The sequence below is a fragment of the Aythya ferina genome, assembly GCF_964211825.1.
Source record: "Aythya ferina genome assembly, chromosome: 4".
Lineage (NCBI taxonomy): Eukaryota > Metazoa > Chordata > Aves > Anseriformes > Anatidae > Aythya > Aythya ferina.
In genome coordinates this window covers 65,620,721-65,639,823 of record NC_140300.1, presented here as the reverse complement: position 1 = coordinate 65,639,823, position 19,103 = coordinate 65,620,721, and the positions used below count along the sequence as shown (strand labels likewise).

Sequence of the window (19,103 nt, the reverse complement as noted above, 5' to 3'; positions counted from 1 at the left end):
AAATGCCTCATGCTGTCTGTGCCGCAGTCATCAACCCAACTTTCAGCAAGGTTAGTGGTATCTCATGTGGTGGTTTCCTCAATTAGATCTTTGCCTAGACTTTGTGGAGAAGATAATTTGACCAACAGATACAGTATTTAATATTACTAGGAAAAACTAATAGTTGTTACCACCATAGCTATGATCCTTCTTTCCCAGACAGTTTTGCGTGTCTGCTAGCTAGCCTGTGTCCATGATAAAAACATTACAGAGATGCTGTGTGAGAACAGTTCACTCTTAAGTATCTAATATTCTACTTCATGTTCCATCCAACTTTAGTGTGCCTTCTGGATTTGAAGGTATAAAAGAACAAGAGATCTGCAACAAGATAATGACTAAAATGCTGGAAAGTTACAACACCTTATTTGAATCGGAAGGCTTGAAGAAGGAAGAAGAAAAGCCGGTATGTGAAGAGCTATCAAGAATTATTTTGGTAAAAGTGAGTATCTCTAATATTGCACTTTTGTATAGCAAATCAATAGTGCAGACTTATTACAGCTTCAATTCAGAAATCTTTTAGATAAGTGGGAAGCAGGCGCTGTAACAATAATGTTCTTTGTTATTGATCTACAGCTTTACAAATCGATCCTACTAATAGGCTAATTTTAATTACTAGTTGATTGAGGAAAACACTGTCTGTGTTCCTGAGTCATTTAGTTGTCTCCCAAAGGCCCTGAAATCCTTTTTTTGATACGCCTCAGGCTTCTTGTAGCTGCATCGTTGGTACCTACTTGAAAGATGAAGAGTGTTTAATAGTTCTAAGGCTGTATTATACTCAAAATCTTAGTGATAACATCCCTGGTTCAAGATCCAGGAATGCAGCAAACTTGTCTGTGAAGAAGGTCTGGTCTGCAGATGGGAGTCTGTTCCTTTGATAAAGGAACAGAGGCTCCTTTGTTTCTTCGTAGTGCTGGTTTTAATACTGTACTTGCTACAAGGTCTTGCTTGATCTGACCTTGGAGGGAGAACTTGCCCAAGTGCCTATTTTTCCATCTTTACACATCTCTGGTCTGGCATACCTAAAGCCTCATACGTATTCAGTAGTGGAGGCTGAGCCTGCAGACGGGCTCCTCTTCTGGATCCATGCAGTAACTTGCTTCCACTCCTCTGTGTGGCTCAAGTTGCTGCCTTTATCCTGATGCAGGTTAGATACCAGGCCTACCTCAGAAGTGGCCATGCTAGATAGGCATGTGTTGTGGTTTAAGCCGGCAGGCAGCTAAGCAGCGCACACTCAGCGGGATGGGGGAGAGAGTCAAAGGAAGAAAAATAATGTAAAAGAGTAAAAGTTCAAGGTTTGAGATAAAGGTAGCTAAATAAGACAGAAAAGGAAGATAAAATAATAATAAAAGAATATACAATGCAGTTGCTCACCACCCAATGACTGATGCCCAGATCATTCTTTCTCCCTGAAGTCTCTGCTGCCTTCACGTCATCCACTTTCAACCATGGTTTTTAAAGCCAACTCAGTCATGATTTTGGAGCAAATACCCAGAAACGTGCCATCCCTATATTGGAAAGTACTTCCTCTCATATGCCTGATGATGTTTACCAGCTTCATGAACTTATGCATCTCCTGACACCTCATGAGCTGGGTGTCTTAAGATTTTCACTTGCTCTTGGAAAAATCCACTGACTTAAATGCCAGAAGTAATGCTCTTTTAAATTAGAAACAAAAATGTGGATCTTGCAGATAAAGTCGTGAAAGCATGCACTTCTCTTTGAGCAGTGTATTAGAAAGGAAAAACAGAACTTAAGTGGAGCAAGTTGCATCTTGTTTACCATGTTGGTCATAGCAAGGGGAAATCCATAATGCTACAGACTTCTAGAAGGAGTAAGAGTATTTCAGTCAGGTACAGATTGTGGCATCTTAGAGAAAATCTGTTTTAAAGGAACAAAATGTTAATTTTAGAGATGGGGAAAAGAGATTTTGATTCTGTAGGTGTGTTAGCTGAATTATCTTTTTTGCTGTGTTTATGAACTTAGGAGGTGCAGGTTACATCACACCAGTTATATCTCCTCTTTCAAAGATTGCTCACTCATTGGGAAAGACAAGTTGTGCCAGGTAAAGTGATTTCTTAGCCTGTTTTCTCACTGGATCATAGTTCAGAAAGTAAGGGAGCAGAAATTTTCTGCAAGTTGCCTTCCAGTCCCTGCTTTGTTCCCAGGACTGTAAAACATCCTCTCATTCATTGCTCAGGCATACGTGTATGGTAAGATTATAGTTATGGTGGGGAATTTTTCTTTGAAAACCTCTATTTAGAAATAAAAAAGTGCCATTTTTACAAAACAACTTTTATCTTGGAACAGATTTCATTTCCCTTGGAAATTGAACTAATTCCTGATTTCTTGCCTAGAATGGCTTCATTAGATTCTCACTCCACTTAGTAGAGTGAGATCCACAAGATCTTCTAGGCAGGTGGCTAGCAGGTAGAAATAAAACACGTACTTCCTTCAGAAACACACATATTTATGGGAAATTCCTTTCCTAAAATAAACTTGATTTTTTTTATTCCAAAACAGGATAAATATAGTTAAGTATAGCAGGTCTCATTTGTAGCCAGCTATCATTACAATTTCTAAGACTTTTTTCCAAGCTACAGTTTGATTTTCAGATCCGTTGAAGGTCTGAAAGACTCTCAGGCTGTTGATTAAAAGGATCTGCTAGTTAGAAATGGGTGGGGAAGTGGATTAAGTGTTCTGATTAGCTATCTGCTCAGTGTTGTCTTTTTCTGACTTGGAAGGACCATAAATATTTTTTTTTCGGGCAGAGTCAGGTGTGAACTGTTTATTCTTTAGGTATATCTGAACTGCTCTGTATTTATCACATTTTAAGTTTCAGTGGAGCATTATAAAATGTTTATGATTTGCTTTGGAGAAGAATTCCAAGAGCATTTAGTTATAGTCCTGATTGATTTTTGTGGCAGTGAACTGAGTGATTACTCAGGTAATTAAAGCTTTGAGTTGCAGTACAGATTATTTTTTTTCTTCTTGATTTAAGAAACCTACAGTAATAACAAAAATAATCATTCTGGACTAGGACTTTTATTTTCCAAAGAATTTAAAGTGTTTTTCAAACTGCAATTACATGTAGTCCTATATTGTACAGCTAGACAGTGTTGTACTGTTACAACTGCAATAAAACAGAACCTTTGAATAACATTGGTAATGTTATTCATTAATGATCAAAGATAAGCAGTGAAGAGGATTTGGTTTGAGTTCCAGAGGCCAGGACAACCTGGACAGGCAAAGAATTATGAGACTCTTGAGAGATTTCTGGAATTACTGCCTTCGCTGGTTCCAGGTAAAATGTGCCATCTTTAATAGTATAATGCTTTTTAGGTCAGTATTTTAGAGCCCTTGCCGTGCAGGGCTACAGGGTTGTGCTTCTTTTGGCTTTTTCTTTCTCTGCTTTTTCCCTCCAATGCCTTCTTGACAGAGCTTTGTTAGTTTTAAGAACCAGTCAGCTGAGAGCACATAAATGTTTGCACTGAGAAACAAGTACCAATATACTGAGGACTTAATACTGCTCCTGCCTCGATTACATATTTGGGAAAGGAATGCAAAGGGCTTTCCCCTTCTTTCCCTATTGGATAGTAGAACATGTAGCCCTGTTCAACTGATGCAGAAGAGAGAGTAAGTCCGTTTATAAAAATGAATTTATAACATTAAAATTAAAGTTAAAAATTTCAAGTAAAATTATAAAGGTACAATTTTAACATTCTGAATGTAATCAAAGTACTTTTGCTGGCCTCTGAACAGGGGGATTTCACTCCCTGAAGAGCTACAGAAATTAGTCTCTTTGGCTTTTGCAAAAATTAATAGTTTCAAAACAACACAAGTAACCTCTTGCATTTTTATCCAGTTTGTTCCCAGCCTTCTAACAGAAGTAGCCACTTAAGTTGAGAGGTTTAGTTGTCAAAACAGATCTTTCTTACTTGAAATGACAGCAAAAATTCATGCACTGTGTTCTGCAAGCCTGCTGTTAGATTTTTAAGGAGGCAGGCAAGCCACCACCACATGTAGATGCATCTGATGGTGCTTGGTGGGTGCAAAACATGTGGTGCCCAACCCAGCCAGGCAAGCCCCTAAGTGTGGATTTTATAGCAGTGAGAATGGTCCAGCTGCCTTCAGGCGCTGTTTTGAAGTGGAGTGCTTGCTTGCACGTTCAGTTGAACACTCAGATTGGATCATTCAGGTCTTGGTAGGATTTGAGCCCTTCATCCCTGGGAAGAGATAGAAAAGGGAGAACAGTCAAAAAGTTCTCCATCGTGGCTTGACTTTGCTTTCTTTACAGGCAGTGGTAAAACTCCATTTCCACTAGGCACTTCTGAAAGCCATGGTGTTTCTGATTATTTCCTCAGATATGTAAAGAAAGAACTTTACTAATAAACGTTTCCTTCCCCTTTCCTCAGTTGTTTTCACTTAAATACCATAGCATGAGGATCTAATCCCTTGACAAGATTTAGGAGAAAATGCTGAAAACACGCTGTGGTGGGTGTGCTCCCCCACTCTAAGTAGTCACCATTCCCTGTGACCTCAGTGCTCTGGCCCTGTGGTTATGCATGCAGCAGACATGAGAGTGATCCCTTGTTTATATCAGGAAAATGGCATCTGCTTCTAATCCATGTTATACTGCCCTGGCTAAGCCTGCAGGGTCTAGATAGTTTCCTTTATGCTTCTTTCATGCGTGGGACCATTTTAGCATCGTATTAATGGCTGGTTTTCAGTACGACATTAGCTCCTTCTCTTCAGAAGGCACAGGGAACTGATCTCCTTTGAAAATCCTTCCTGAAGGCCTCAACAAATGCTACTGTTTCATTTGGTGTTCCCCTTTTTTTGAACGAGTCACACCAGTTCTCTCACCAGTTTTCTCCTGCCTGGGCCAGAGTGCACCCAAGTGTCCGAGTGGGTTCAAGTGAGAGAAAGATGGGTGGAAAGCAAGTGAGGATAAAGGGCACCTGTGGAAATCTGTCTCTGCTTTGCTGTTTAGTATTCCTTCAGATAGTATTCACTTCACAGTTGTCCACCCGTGAGCAGATGGGCATGTTTATAGGAAGGGTATATAGTGATTCAATCTAAATGACATTTTAAGATGTGAGCTGACAGGAAATGAGCAATATGAGACTTGCAGGGGAAAGTTTATAAGCCTCCAAACCTTTCACCTATAGGAGATTGTCGAATCTCAAGTGAGGTGGACTGCTCTGTTTAGGCTGTAAACAGAAAGCAAGTGAAAAATCAGATCATCCTCAAACAATGCCTTGTGTAACTTTGGAATAATCTTCCACTGCTTCTAACTCCACTGTTTTTGACAACTCTGGATATGTAATATTAAAATAGAATACTTCTGCTCTTGAAGGTCATTAAAGCATTCACTAGATTATAAATCTGTCACTTGTGGTGGTTACTAAATACAGTACTGAATATTTACACAAATGATGTTAATGTTGAACCCTATAAAGTAAAAAATAATAATAATAATGCTGGTATCTCTTTAGCTGGAACTTCATCGACAATATTTTCAGTTTAGTACTTTGTGAGAAAATAAAATTGCTAAGCTTTTGTACATTTAAAGGGAATAGGGGCATATAACAATTGTCTCTTTCTGTCCTGCTGTCTATATTTCTAGTATACTAGAATTTCTTCAAATCCAGCTGGCAGTGGTGATGTTTAGGAACTTTGCTTTTGCTCTCTGACAGTGCTTTGCTTAAACAAATACTCAGTGATAATAACATTGCCCCTTGATAATACCACATAATCAAAGTGTAGAGCAAATAGGATCCATATGTGTATGTGTGTTCACATCTGTATTTGCACGTGTTTTGTTTGAAATGTTTTTCATTCATTGTCTGTTTATTTTGGGGGGAAGCAGCGGATGGCATTGCAGTTTAGCATTTGAGAGCAGTCCCTCTCAGTCAGTACAATATCCTTAGAAAGGGAAGCATCAAAGACGTACCAGGAAACAAGATACAGTAAAAATAAGCATGGGAGCCTCTCCTTTAGCCAAATATTTCTGAGCAACCTTACCGTACCAGGGGGAAAAATGGTTTGGTGGAAGGATGAGAATTTTCTTTCTAAGACGCATCTCTCAGTTCCTCCTGTTCATGTTCCCCAGTGTTTATTTGGTTGCTCATGAATTAGTTGTTCAATTAATCAGGTTGCATGAAATAATAAGCATTGTGCCTGCTATGTAGAAATCTGCAGTGTTAAGGCTGTCTTTGTAACAACAGCACATTGTAGGCACTCAAAATTATTCCAAAGTGCTGGGATTCAAGACATTTTGCAGCCTGTGTTTTAATTCATACTGGTGTCTGCCGTTAGCTTCATCTGCGATGCTTTCAGGGTGGGAACTTCAGAAGGGCTCAGCACAGAATTAATTCTTTTTCCCATTATAACCGATTAATGAAATGCTCATTGACTTCGATGTAAATCCTTTACATTCTTTATAAGTCCTCCTTTGAATACTATGAAGATCGCAGTTTGTCCATGAGAAACTGCTTGGCATACATTGGTGCAGCTATAAGTCTACTGCTTTGCAGGATTTCTGGTGCCCTAAAACTTATGTATAATAAGCAGGGCTCAAGGCAGTCTGAGAGCAACAGGAGGCTGTGGTGCAAGGGACACAAGGAGACAGATGCTCTATATGTGTCTGAATATGTACGCTCTTGAAAATCTGATCTATCCATCAGATCCCAGCACCATTTGGCCATAGTTACCAATGGTGAACATCTCAGTTTCAGTAATAGCAAAGGGCTCTGTCCTCTGCATGTTGGAAATCTTACAGTGGCAAACAGAATAATATGGAGACACTTAGGACTCTCTAGTTTACTGCCACATCAGCTCCCTTTCAATAGTAACATTACTAAATTCTATGTGTGAAAAAACGATTTTCTTTCTTCATGATTTTTAGATCAGAAATGTAGCTTAGCTTGTCTTGAGTTAAAACTCAGTTAAGACTGAATTAAAGGAACTGTAATATGAGATGGAGATCTGGTGAGCCTGGGTTTCTGCCATAGCTAGGTCATGTTTTTCTTTTAGATCACGCTTTTTTCTATTTATGAATAACATTACAGTAAATAGATAAATCAGACTCTAGTTTTCAAAATTGCCAGGGAGAATAGAATGTTCTTCTGGAACTGCTCTCAGCTCTGTTGTTACTGAGCACACACATTGGGTACACCCAGCAAGACAGCAGCGTTGCTGTGTCACTTTGTAAATGTTTATTTTATTTTTTTATCTTAAATTCTTCTGCACATTCCTTATGGGTATCTCAGCCATGACGAGCTGTGGACATTAACCTGTTACACGGCACCTTAACTCAGCCAGCTAACACATGACAGGGACTTACAAATCCTGGGGATGGGCATGAAAGATTAATGCTTTCACACAGTGAAGTCTGTAACCTTTTCACACATTCTGGGATTATATTTGATCCCACCATTACCAGTGTAACTTTTTGCAGCATTCACTAACCAGTCCTTCTGGACTGCCAGAGACATGTTTTTCTTTTCTTTGAAAATACCATGATATTCCACAGATGTAGTTGCCAATATTGAGGTATATCACAGGGTTATTGCTATGTTTGTCATTTCCTTTTTTATATTGTGGTCCTCTCTAAAAATAATGGATTTATGTGTCTCTCTGTTGCTCTCATACCAAGACCTTTGTACGTGTTTCATAGCCATAATTGCAATGAGTTAAGGTTGTACTGAAGCACAACAGAGTAACCTTTAGCAGTTTATTAAGAGATTTGGTCTCAGGTAAAAGTTCATATATATAAATAGTCTTGGGAGAACAAAAGGAAATGAAAGGGGAACTGAATAGGGTATTAGTTTCATATTGAAAAGCAATGATGTGTTTTTTGCAAAGTGTGAGACTTGGCGTTTTATTACTTCTGTCTCGAACAGCTCTACTGAATTGTGGTTATTAAAGTATAGTGTAAACGATATTGAGGTAGAACAGCAGATAGATACTGAGTCAGTTGTACTTTTCTTCCTATATGTCAGCAGCAACCAAGGTAAAAATCCAATATGTGATATTAGATGTTTCATCCTTCATTATGTTCATCTTTTATCCTTAGATAAAAACATGTTTTACAGCTTTGCTAACATTGTTTCTCCTTCTAACAAGGGTGTTTTCATCACTTTCTGGATACAAAATTGAAAGAGTATTTAAAGCATAGTAAAAATAATTTTATTTTTTTTTAAGTCATTGATCACGTTATATCATTGTCTGCATTTTTCCTGGAGGTATTTGTGCCACTGAACGATGAGTCTGAGTTAATGCCTGAATTAAAATTAGTCATTCTGTCCAGTTAGCATTCATGAAATTATCTATGACCACAAGAATTAGAAAATGCCTTTGAAAATCCCCATGGCATGGGCACCACAACTTTAGTCTTAAAAGTATAAATTATTTGATACTTCATGTGGTTTATGGAGCCTTAACTAACCGTGAGCTCTTTTGCATGGTTGGGAAGAGATTTCTTATTTTCTTGCTTTGTGAGTAGGAGGAAGAGCAGCTCTGTAATTGCTATGGCTCTCTTGCATGTGTTGGCACCCTTGACAGCACTACTGCTTGTCACATCTGAGCTGCCATGCTCCAGAAGAATTTTGTGCAAGGAAAATCAGTGGTTTGGGTATTATTCCCCGCTCCGATGTCAAATGAAGGGAAAGACAGGGACTCTGAAGTACATTCTTTCTTCTGGACTGCCCCATGAACAACACTGGTACATGCTTTTTTTCATACATGTAGCTTAGGGAGGAATTGCAGGTATGACCCTACTGGCACCTACCTAAAGCAAAAGCTGCATAGCATTGTTTTGTGGGATGCTGCTAAGAGAAACAGAATATTCCCTCTTCAGTGGTGTACAGCTGCTGACCCAGTCAAGAATCATCTGCTGCAGTCTGTCCCAGTGCAATCAGCTAATGCATCACTTCTGCAATCATTCACAGCATTGAATTCACTGGGTAATCCTCTTAATGGTTGCTCATCCTGTATAAGAATGGCTGCACTGGCATGGACGTCCATCTAGCTTCATTTCCTGTCTCCCACTGTGGCCATAAGTGGATGTCCAGAAAAGTCAGAACAGGGGGCGGCGTATATGGTGTTTCCTTCAATTACTCTACTAGTTCCTTACTGTTCTTAGGGGCTTCCTTGGTTTTGATGTTCTTTGTGTATTTGATGTTGTCCTGTCACCCCCTAGCATACATGTAAATATTTTTCCTTCACAGTGTCACCTAGCAAGGAGTTCTGTAAATTGTTCCCTGTCAGGTGAAGGACTGACTCCTTCTGTTTGCTGTAAACATGGCTTTTAAAAATGTTATTTGAAGGCCACCTTTTTTGGTGGGTGTGTTTTTTTGAAAGAGGCAGCGAACAGTTCCATCTACTCTCTACTCCCCATCATTTTGTAAAACTCTGTCAGATCCTCCCTACAAGCTTACCATGACCCTTTATTATTTTTTTTAATGAAAAATTAGTACTGACATTTGCAGCCTTAATCACTGCAATGTCAATGACTGTTTTTTTCTCTCAAAGCCCCTGCATAGAGTCAGTCAGCAAACAATCCTGTGTAATAACTCTTCTATTTTGGGGCACAGGGCCAAACAGTCTGATGTAGTAAATTGAATGACATTTTAGCAAATCTCAGGAAGCTGCACGTTCTTAATATCAGAAAATAATCTGTCCAATTGTTTTTGTGGGGAAAAAAAAAGGCTGTGCCCTAGTTAACAAAAAGCTTTGTGTTAATGAAGTTTGTTTTAAGGTCTTCTCTTAGGTTTTAAAGTCTAACAAAATAGACATGATGCTTTCTAGCAGCCTTTGAACTGAACTGAAAATCTAACAGTCCTGTCCTCTCCAATGATGCAGTTTGTGAGGCCAAAAAGAGAACCAGGTAGGAAGGAGAAAGTGAACGCAGCAGTAATGCTGATAACGTGACAAAGGTATCTTGGAATGCCAGTTGATCAATAAAATAATTTTACCTGCATCATTGAAATAGAGCACATTGTATAATCATTACAATCACAGAATCATAGAACCATTAGGTTCGAAAAGACCTCTAAGACCATCAGTTCCAACCATTACCCTAGCACTGCCAAGTCTACCACTAAACCATGGCCCTAAGCACCAGACCTACACATCTCTTAAATACCTCCAGGGATGGCATTGCAACCACTTCCCTGGTCAGCCTGTTCAAATGCTTCACAACCCTTTCAGTGAAGAAATGTTTCCTAATATCCCACCTAAATCTTCCCTGGTGCCTCTTGAGGCCATTTCCTCTTGTCCTATCACTTGGTGCTTGGGAGAAGAGACTGATCCCCCACCTCACAGTAACCTCCTTTGAGGTAGTTGTAGAGAGCAGTAAGGTCTCCCCTTTTCTCCAAGCCTCCTTTTCCCCGAGCTTCCTTTTCTCTAGGTTAAATAAGCCCAACCATTTCTCATAAGACTTGTTTTCTAGACTCTTTACCAACCTTGGTGCCCTTCTTTGGACACGATCCACCTCATCAAAGTCTTTCTTGTAGTGAGGAGCCCAAAGTTGAACACAGTACTTGAGGTGCAGCCTCACTAGAGATGAGTACAGGGGAACGATCACCTCCCTGGTCCTGCTGGCTGCACTATTCCTGACACGAGCCAGGATGCCATTGGCCTTCTTGGCCACCTGGGCACACTGCTGGCTCATGTTCAGGTGGGCATCTACCAGTACCCTCAGGTATTTCTCTGCCAGGCAACTTCCCAGCCACTCTTCTCCAAGCCTGTAGCATTGCACGGGGTTGTTGTCCTCCAAGCATGGGACCCATTACTTCGCCTTTTTGAACTTCCTACAGTTGGCCATGGCTCATCTATCCAGCCTATCCAGATCCCTCTGTAGAGCCTTCCTACACTCAAGCAGATCAGCACTCATGCCGAACTTGATGTAGTTTGCGAACTTATTGAGAGTGCACTCAATCCCCTCATCCAGATAATTGATAAGGATATTGAAGAGAAGTGGCCCCAGTACTGAACCTGGGGGACACTACTTGTGATTGGCCTCCAACTGGATTTAATTCTATTCACCACAACTCTTTGAGCCCAGCCACCCAGACAGCTTTTTACCCAAACAACGTGTGCACCCACCTAAGCCATGAGCGATCAGTTTCTCCAGAGGAATGCTGTGGGAAATGATGTCAAAAGCTTTATTAAAGTCTAGGTAGACATCATCCACAGCCTTTCCCTCATCCATTAAGTGGGTCACCTAGTCATAGAAGGAGATGAGATTAGTCAAGCAGGACCCACATTTCATAAACCCATGCTGACTGGGCCTGGTCACCTGACTGTTCTATGTCTGTCCTGTGACGGCATTCAAGATGATCTGCTCCGTAACCTTCCCTGGCACTGAGGTCAGACTGACAGGCCTGTAGTTTCCCAGATCCTCTTTCTGGCTCTTCTTGTTGATGGGTGTTCTGGGAGATTAATTTTTTTTTTTTTTTTTTTTTTTGCCAGAGTCTTTCTCAGTCTTTTCTGCTGATGTTAGTCTCCTCCCTAAAATGAACTTAAGTATGCAATTGAAAATAAATATGTAATTTAATACTTTCACCATTCCATCAATAATCCTGGGCTGTCTGTCTGTCTGAAGCAACAAACATGATGAGGAGTAAGTGCAGCAAGAGTTGCTGAGGAAAACATTGTCAAGTGACTTTTACCCTGCCCATGATTCAGTCTCTCCTTTAAGGATACCCTTGACCTGTTGTGCTTCTTCGTTCATGTGGGAGGAAGATAGGAGCTGGAGTACTTAAACACCTGTCTTTATTAGTGTCAGCGCTTCTTGACATTACAGGATTATTGTTCTGAAGAATAAATAGGTCAAAGAGCATTCTAGGGATGTTCTAATCTTTTCTAATCATTGAGGTCTCGACAGTTAATTGATTTAAAGCTTTTATTGATGTGGAATCTCATGCATTCTGAAACCTACATTTTGTATGACTTGCAAAGAACGTGGCAAAGGGAGAAAAAATTCTTTATCAGCAAGATAGGTTTACTGAGGAAGAGGATGTGTTCCTTGGGCCACTATAATTAATGTGATCCGGGTGTAAGAACACAGGACTGGGATTTGAATCAAGAGAGTTCTTTTTCTGTTTTTGAGGGGCATGGACAAGTCAGCTGTATTCTAGTGTTGGGTTTTTTTTTTTTTTTTTTTTTTTTTTTTTTTTTAACAATTATTAGCATTTGTAGCAGTATTACCTAAGAATCTGATTTGTGAGTCAGGATCCACTGCTGTGTTAACCCAAAGCTAAAAGATGGTCTTGGGTATGCCTGAGAGAGTTTGCAGAGAATATTGACAATCAAAATTAGGAAGTTAAGTGAATAGTCTCTAGCTTTCTCCATGTTCTTCTCTGTTCTTGCACAGAAATCATCAAGAGAAGTTTAGTCCAAAATCTGGATTTTGACAGTGTCCTGAATGGGTGTTGACAATTTCATTTCTACTCTTAATAGTAGAAATTTTTCCTTAGTAATAATGCTGGTGCTTGATGGTGTTGTCTTGATGCCATGATGAGCAGGTACTCTAGTTTTAACGCATTTTGGAGACTCCTGCTTCATTTAAAGTTGATACGTGGGAGGTGATGATTTTCATGGGTGGGATTTTTTTTTTAGGCTAAAGTGGGATGGAGAAGTGGTTGCTGGTAGCTTTTGACAGTGAGTTGGTCTCGGGTAATTTTTCAGATGTAAACATTTAGGTTACACCAACTGATGAGCACACACAGTTGAGCAAAACAAAGCTCCTACGTTTCAGACAGAGGCTTGAACTTTTGTATGCAGTATGCTGTAGCAGAGGTTTTTTTATCTAAGAATGAAATTGATACATTTGCAAGTAATCTGTACTCCTCACGGCATTCTGTGGAGGTTTGTAATGGTTCAGCAGAGTGATCCTCAGGTAGTGCCTGTGTTTGGGATGCATGTTACTTATTTTATGGTTCCACGTTGATTTCTCCCAACAGGATAGTCACTGTATTGTTGGCTTTAAAGGAAATCGGGCTTTAAAGCACACCAGATTTCATCCCATAGTTTCACAAATTTCACAAGCAACACTTAAGCTGAATGAATAGAAATCTCACAGAATTCTCAAGCTTCACTAATTCAGAGATAAGCAGAAATTCATATATACATCATAAAAGTAATTTCCCATGCAAGTACAAAAGTGGTGTAATTGCATAATCTGTTTCATCAATAACACAGGTTTCTGCTGTTAAGTTTTGGAAATGTGACTAAAACTTGATGTTTTTATTACTCCATGTGGAATGCAGGTGCTTGTCTAAATGCTCAAATTTGAAAATCATGGGCTATATTTATTATTTGAACCCCAGCACCAGAGAGTGTTCTGAGATGATGAGCGTCAGATTTCTGAAGATATGCAATTATTTAATGTCTTCTAGTAGAATTGGGAGTCAGTATAACTACACTTAAAACTATCTTAAATATTTTTAAATGATTTAATATTTTTTGATCTGAATGTTTGCAGGATATTTAAAAAGCATAATATATTCCAAAATATACTTAGTTACCAAAGTGTGACATAATATTAGAAATGAGTATATGTTCTTTCTACTTTCTGTATTTTGAAGGATAGCATCAAACAGACTGCCAGTATTGACAACAGCAGATTTTCAGCTCAAATCATATTTGAGGCTCTGATTTTGCTTTGTTTAAGTTTTCAAAGCAGCCTAAGAACTTAAGCAGCTTGAGAATGTGACTGTTAGGTATGCTGCCTTCTGGTAGCTTTTGCCTTTCAACCTGCATCTTTCATTTTAATGATGGAAAGATCTTCTCCTTGCTTTGTTTAATGTAAAGTTATGCTGCAAAATTAAAATAAGAGGAAGTGGCCAGTTTGTAGGAGCCATTGTATAATCCTGTGCTAATGAACGCCATGTAAAAAGAAACAACATGGATTGGAGGAAAATAGGGAAAGGACAGTGGGGTTGCAAGTATTTGAATAAATCATACATACTATCTTTTTTGGAGGTCTTCTAAAGTATACTTGTGTGTACTCTGCCCAGTAAAACTATGATCTCTTGCCAATAGTGAGCAGACTTGTAGAGGTTAATGTTTAACGGGTCCCTAGCTAGAGCTGCTTGCTGTGTTCTCAGCATACATATCTCTTGTTCCCTTGGAAGCATTATTTTGTGTAAACAAAGTGCATTTTAATACTGAAATGCATCTGTCTACATGTGCTGTTCCATGACGAATCAGTTAATAGTGTGCTATCAAAGGATTTTCTGCTTTTAGCTCACACATGCTTGTTATCGTTTTTCATCTCCAGTCAACACAAAGAAAGCAATTATTGTACTGCCTGATTCCTGCGATCACTGACTATTGCATGCTCATCTTAATAGCATTCAGTCAGTGGCAAGCTAGATCCTAACTGACTGCAGGAATGTTAATTCCTAACTTTTACTAGCAACGGTGACAGAAGAATCTGATCTAACACACCTTTATGACTCACTTCTTTGAGTCAGTTGTCTGCAATGACTCATACTTAAAATTAAACGTATGCTTATAATGAAGATGTAATGCCATGAAAATGGGAGCTGGAAAAGACCTATGAGATCACCTTGAAGATCCTATTACAGTACGGAATGTGTTTTCTTTTTCTAGTTTAGAGGTGAATGCTCCAAGACCAGGAAGTTCTTTAACCCTTCTTGGGTGGATTGTTATGTGCTCTAGTGGAATTTCTAGAGGAGCCTCAGCTTATCTGTATTACCCGGTGTTGATTCAGAGGGACATAAAAAATGTGCTAGCTGAGCTCGGGCACCAGTAGTACCAGTTTATGGAGTGCTTGAACGTGCTGCTCCCCCGCTCTTCAAAATCCCTAAGGCCTGAACCTGCTCTCTTTGCAGAATTTGTAAACATCATACTTCATTGCTGAGAAGCAGAAGTGCTTCAATGGTGGGTAGCTGGCACGCACCTCTGTGGTTGTTATTCCACTTCTTTTAAGTTCTTTTGTTAATGAGCTGGCCATATGGTATTGTGGGCTAAGAGAAATACAGAGGTAAAACTAATTTGTTTTCCTTGAAGGATCTGTCTGCACTTTACGGGATAAAGTACAGTCCAAGCCAGTGCCAACGCAGTCTTTTAGGCAGCAAATTCTTTCATTACTGTGTAATTCATTGTCAAGCTGTGAACGGGAGGAGCACCATACATGGAGAAAGACAGGTTTCTCAACTGTTTGTTTGAGTCTTTCCAACCTACTTACATGGACTTCAATGGAGGAGCTCTGAATTTTGGCACAGCTTCACACTTTTCTAATGCAGAAATCCTTTGGCAAACAGACGTGTTTACATCTCAAACAGTTAGGAAGGATAGAGGAATGTGATGGTCGTTGTGCTGACTTACCTCTGTTCCCTGGCTTTTGATGATCTCATTATCATTTGCTCTTTAACACCGCAGCTGGTATTTGCAGAAGATTTTTTTTTTAAGATTCCTTCACTGGAGGTAGCATAATTATTTTAAGCATATATTGAAATATCAAGCGATGCCCCCTGTAACTACAGTAACTTATCATTATTTATATTGCTATTGTTCTGAATGGGCAGCTGGATACTGCCATGAGCAGAAAGTCTGCCCTGTGGGAAACTGAAAACAGAAATCATTAATCATAGCCTTCCAACTTCATTCCTACATCTCTCCTCTGATTGCGATCACCTGACCATATTTGTGCTTATTATTCTTGATACATCCTCTGCTCAAGTGAGGGCAGTCCAAAGAAACCAAGCAAATGAAAGATAGAAGTTAAATCCGGAGGAATAACTTTTCTCTGTACTCTAAGACTTGGTGATAAATTCTTATAGCATCCTTGCTGTCTTTGGAGATACTCTGATTCCACATCCGGGTAGCAACAGAGGCTTCATTTATGTTTCTCAAGAGGCCCTAAGCTGCACTGCTGTACAGAGGTACTCTGACTAAGGGCGAGATATGTTTTACCTATGAGTCTGATTTGTACTTTAATTTACTTTCACTGAGCAATGGTGTGAGTTACTTTTGATAATGCTTTCATATTTGGAATTGTCAAGCTTTTGATCAAGAGCTTTGCTATTTGTAATTGTCAGCTGCGCAGACAAAAATATCAATATTGTGGGTATTGTCCCAACTCATAGTAAGTGCCCACTTTGCTTTCAAAGTATTCTGTGTAGTGCTTTTTTTCCTGCATATCATACAGCACTGTATTTACAGTAAAAGGCCTATTTCACTGGTGGTGAAATGATTTGATAAGTTACTTGATGTGGCTTAGAGAATACAGGTAACAAGAAAACAATAGACTCAGTATTGAAATCTTATAGAGGGCTTACACTTGTCATTAAGTATGGTCTTCTTAGTCATATGCACTTCAAACTAGGATAGTAACTGCCTAACTAAGCAAGCATGGAAACAGGTAACCAGAGGAAATCCTGGGAAATTAAGACGTAGTGAACATATGGGTAGGAGTCCTCCTTTCCTATGCCTTACTATATTAGGGGATTCACTGAGTAGGCTGGTTTGACTCAGCATTTGAGAAACAAATCTGTGAGGAAGATAAATTTGATCAAAGATTTTCCAGTGAATGCAGATGGAGGCTTGGGTAATGGTATGTGGACAACAGCACAGGCACCACATCAGTCTTGTTTGTTGATGCCTTAAGTTTAGTGCAGGGATTTGAATTACATAGCCAAAGTATGCAGATTCTGGGATGCCCCATTTTCACAGACAAGTTTAAAGATGAAGATAGCTATAACTGATTCCTTTACGCAGCTCTTTTCTATCCTGCTGTTATAGAGAACAGCAAGTAGCAAGCACAAGAATGTTCAATGAGATGTCATCATTTAAATAGCTTTGATAAACCACAGGTGCAATTTCTTAAAGTGCTTTCATGTCACTTTGGACCAGAATCAGCCATGTTGCACAGATTCCTTTTTTTTACAGACTTTTATATCAGCAGCATTTCTAAAGCTTTAAGGAGTTTGTTTTGGTAAAGATGTAACAGAAGAAGACTGTTACGATCTCTATGAATAATCTCCTCAGAATCCCATCTATTATGTAAAGTGTCTACTGCTCTTCACATGGATTAGTTCTGTGTATCTGGTTCAGTTAGAGACAGGGAGTTTGTTGTGATTTGTATATCTGCAACACTTTTAGGAATGAGCTTGCCATTACAACATTAATGTAATACCCCACTGAAGACAGACAAAATTCAGTAAAGGAGTTACAAACAAGAAAATTGTTCTGACAGATGGAATTCCTGTACAATCTGAAGTCCCTGGGCTTGGACAGGTCTGTAACACAGACAAGACTTTAACTTTGAGAAAGCTTACTGAAACAAAATTTCAGGGATTCGCAGCCAGTGACAAGTGAACTAACTCTGGAGCTAGAAATACGATATCAGCATAGCAGAGCCTGAATTTCATGGACTTTCTGAGAGCGTTTTCTAGCTCTCTACTCCTAGAATCATGTAAAGTTAACAAAATTTTTACTTTGAAACATTTAAGAAGTTCTTCTGTTTGCAGGGGCTTCTTTCAGATAGGAAGGTTGTGGCAATGTGGTTTAAAGGAAAATAACACTCAGCCCTTTGAATCCAAAATGGCTTGTCATCATTAAGAGAAAGACACAGGAATTTGAATCAAGCATCAAAACTTGATTGAACTTTAAAACTTCACACACTTCAGGATAGCATCAAATTTAAAACTTTGATATCAAAGTGGGGCAGAGTACAGAGGAGGTGTTTTAGTGATTTCATGCCTAAAAATACAAGTGGAGTAAGAGGAATCCAAATTTGGCAGTGGCAGCTGCACAGATTGTAAGGATGACTGCATTGATCGTGACTTTCTGATTTCAGTGTGGCAGTTAATCAAGGATTTGGGGCTTGGTTGTGGGTATGGAAAAGAACTGATGACTAAATTTTACAAGTATGTGTTACTGCTTAAGTTATCTGTGCTGACTTGGTGCAAAACCTGGTAAGAATTATAAAGCTATTGATCTTTGTGTCCCAGAGTCAGTAATTTAGGATGATGAGGCATGTTTTCTTTGAGAAGAACTCATCTTGTCAACAGTATTTTCCATTCATACTTTTAAAATCAATATCGTAGATGTTAGGTGAAGTGACTTATCAACAGTTTCTTATTACTTTTTTTTTTTTTTTTTTTTTTTTTTTTTTTATAACCATCTGAACTTAATCCATGCTTCAGCAAGTATTTGAGCACAGGCCAACTTTTAGCACATACAGCAGTCTTACTAAAGATGACAGTGTGCTTGCTTTAAGTTACATCCAGGCTTAAGGACTTCTCTTAAGTTCTAGTAGTAAGGAAAAGGATGCCACTGAAGTTCGGGTATGTTTAGATGATGTTTCACAGGCGCTCTGACATCTTTGTTCCCAGCTAGTGTAGTACGCACAGCATTCAGACAGCAACCTTGGCACTTGCATCGTCAGAACATCGTCAGAAATTCTGTGCCCTGGTCAGTGGCGTGATGAATCAGGCCCTCATTTTGTGCAGAAGAAAGTGCAGAAAGCCCTGTGGGCCTGGCAGTTATATGGTCTTCAAAGCTGCAAGAGTTTCATCCCATCCAGATTCACCTCAGTTGTCTCTTACTACAACAAAGTGGGTGATGAAGCTGGCATGTGAGAGCTTGCTGAGCTGTGAAGCTTTGGAGAACCATGACAGTACAGCATAAATACTTGGCTGTTTGCTGAATGACTTCGCTGTTTCAGAAGGAATTTCCACCTGAATCTCTGAGACAAGTTAGGGTGACAAAACCCTCCAGCAAAATTCTGCATCTCCAGGCATATCCTGAAATAACTTGTCGTCGCTGTAGTTACTGTTAGGTAACCCTGGTAGGGAGCCTACAGCTCTGTGTATGTGTTGAAAAATCCCCTTGAAGCAGTTGATGTTTTAATTGGAGTGAATGTATTACATTTGTTTCAAGAGCCATCAAGTGGCCTGGGTGACTTTGGCAAGTGTCTCATTCCTGGGTATTTGACTTCACTGTACTGGCTACAGCAGGTTCTGTAGGAGTAGCTGCCAGACAAGAGGTATATCTGGTTAATGGTCTCCCTTTCTCTTTTGTTCCTG

The 19,103-nt window shown here is 39.4% G+C and overlaps 1 protein-coding gene across 12 annotated transcripts in view; it reads left to right on the top strand.

The window, feature by feature from the left end:
* The window catches only part of FAM13A (family with sequence similarity 13 member A), a 127,470-nt gene that overhangs the window by 25,995 nt on the left and 82,372 nt on the right, over positions 1-19,103 (top strand). For 9 of the 12 annotated variants that reach the window (XM_084516938.1, XM_084516937.1, XM_084516936.1 and 6 more), the window contains one exon: positions 319-478. In XM_084516938.1, coding sequence (XP_084373064.1) covers positions 319-478 — 160 coding nt within the window. Of the gene's footprint in view, positions 1-318; positions 479-3,285; positions 3,341-19,103 lie in introns of those variants that run through there. The other 3 variants (XM_084516934.1, XM_084516932.1, XM_084516929.1) reach the window with 3 other exon arrangements.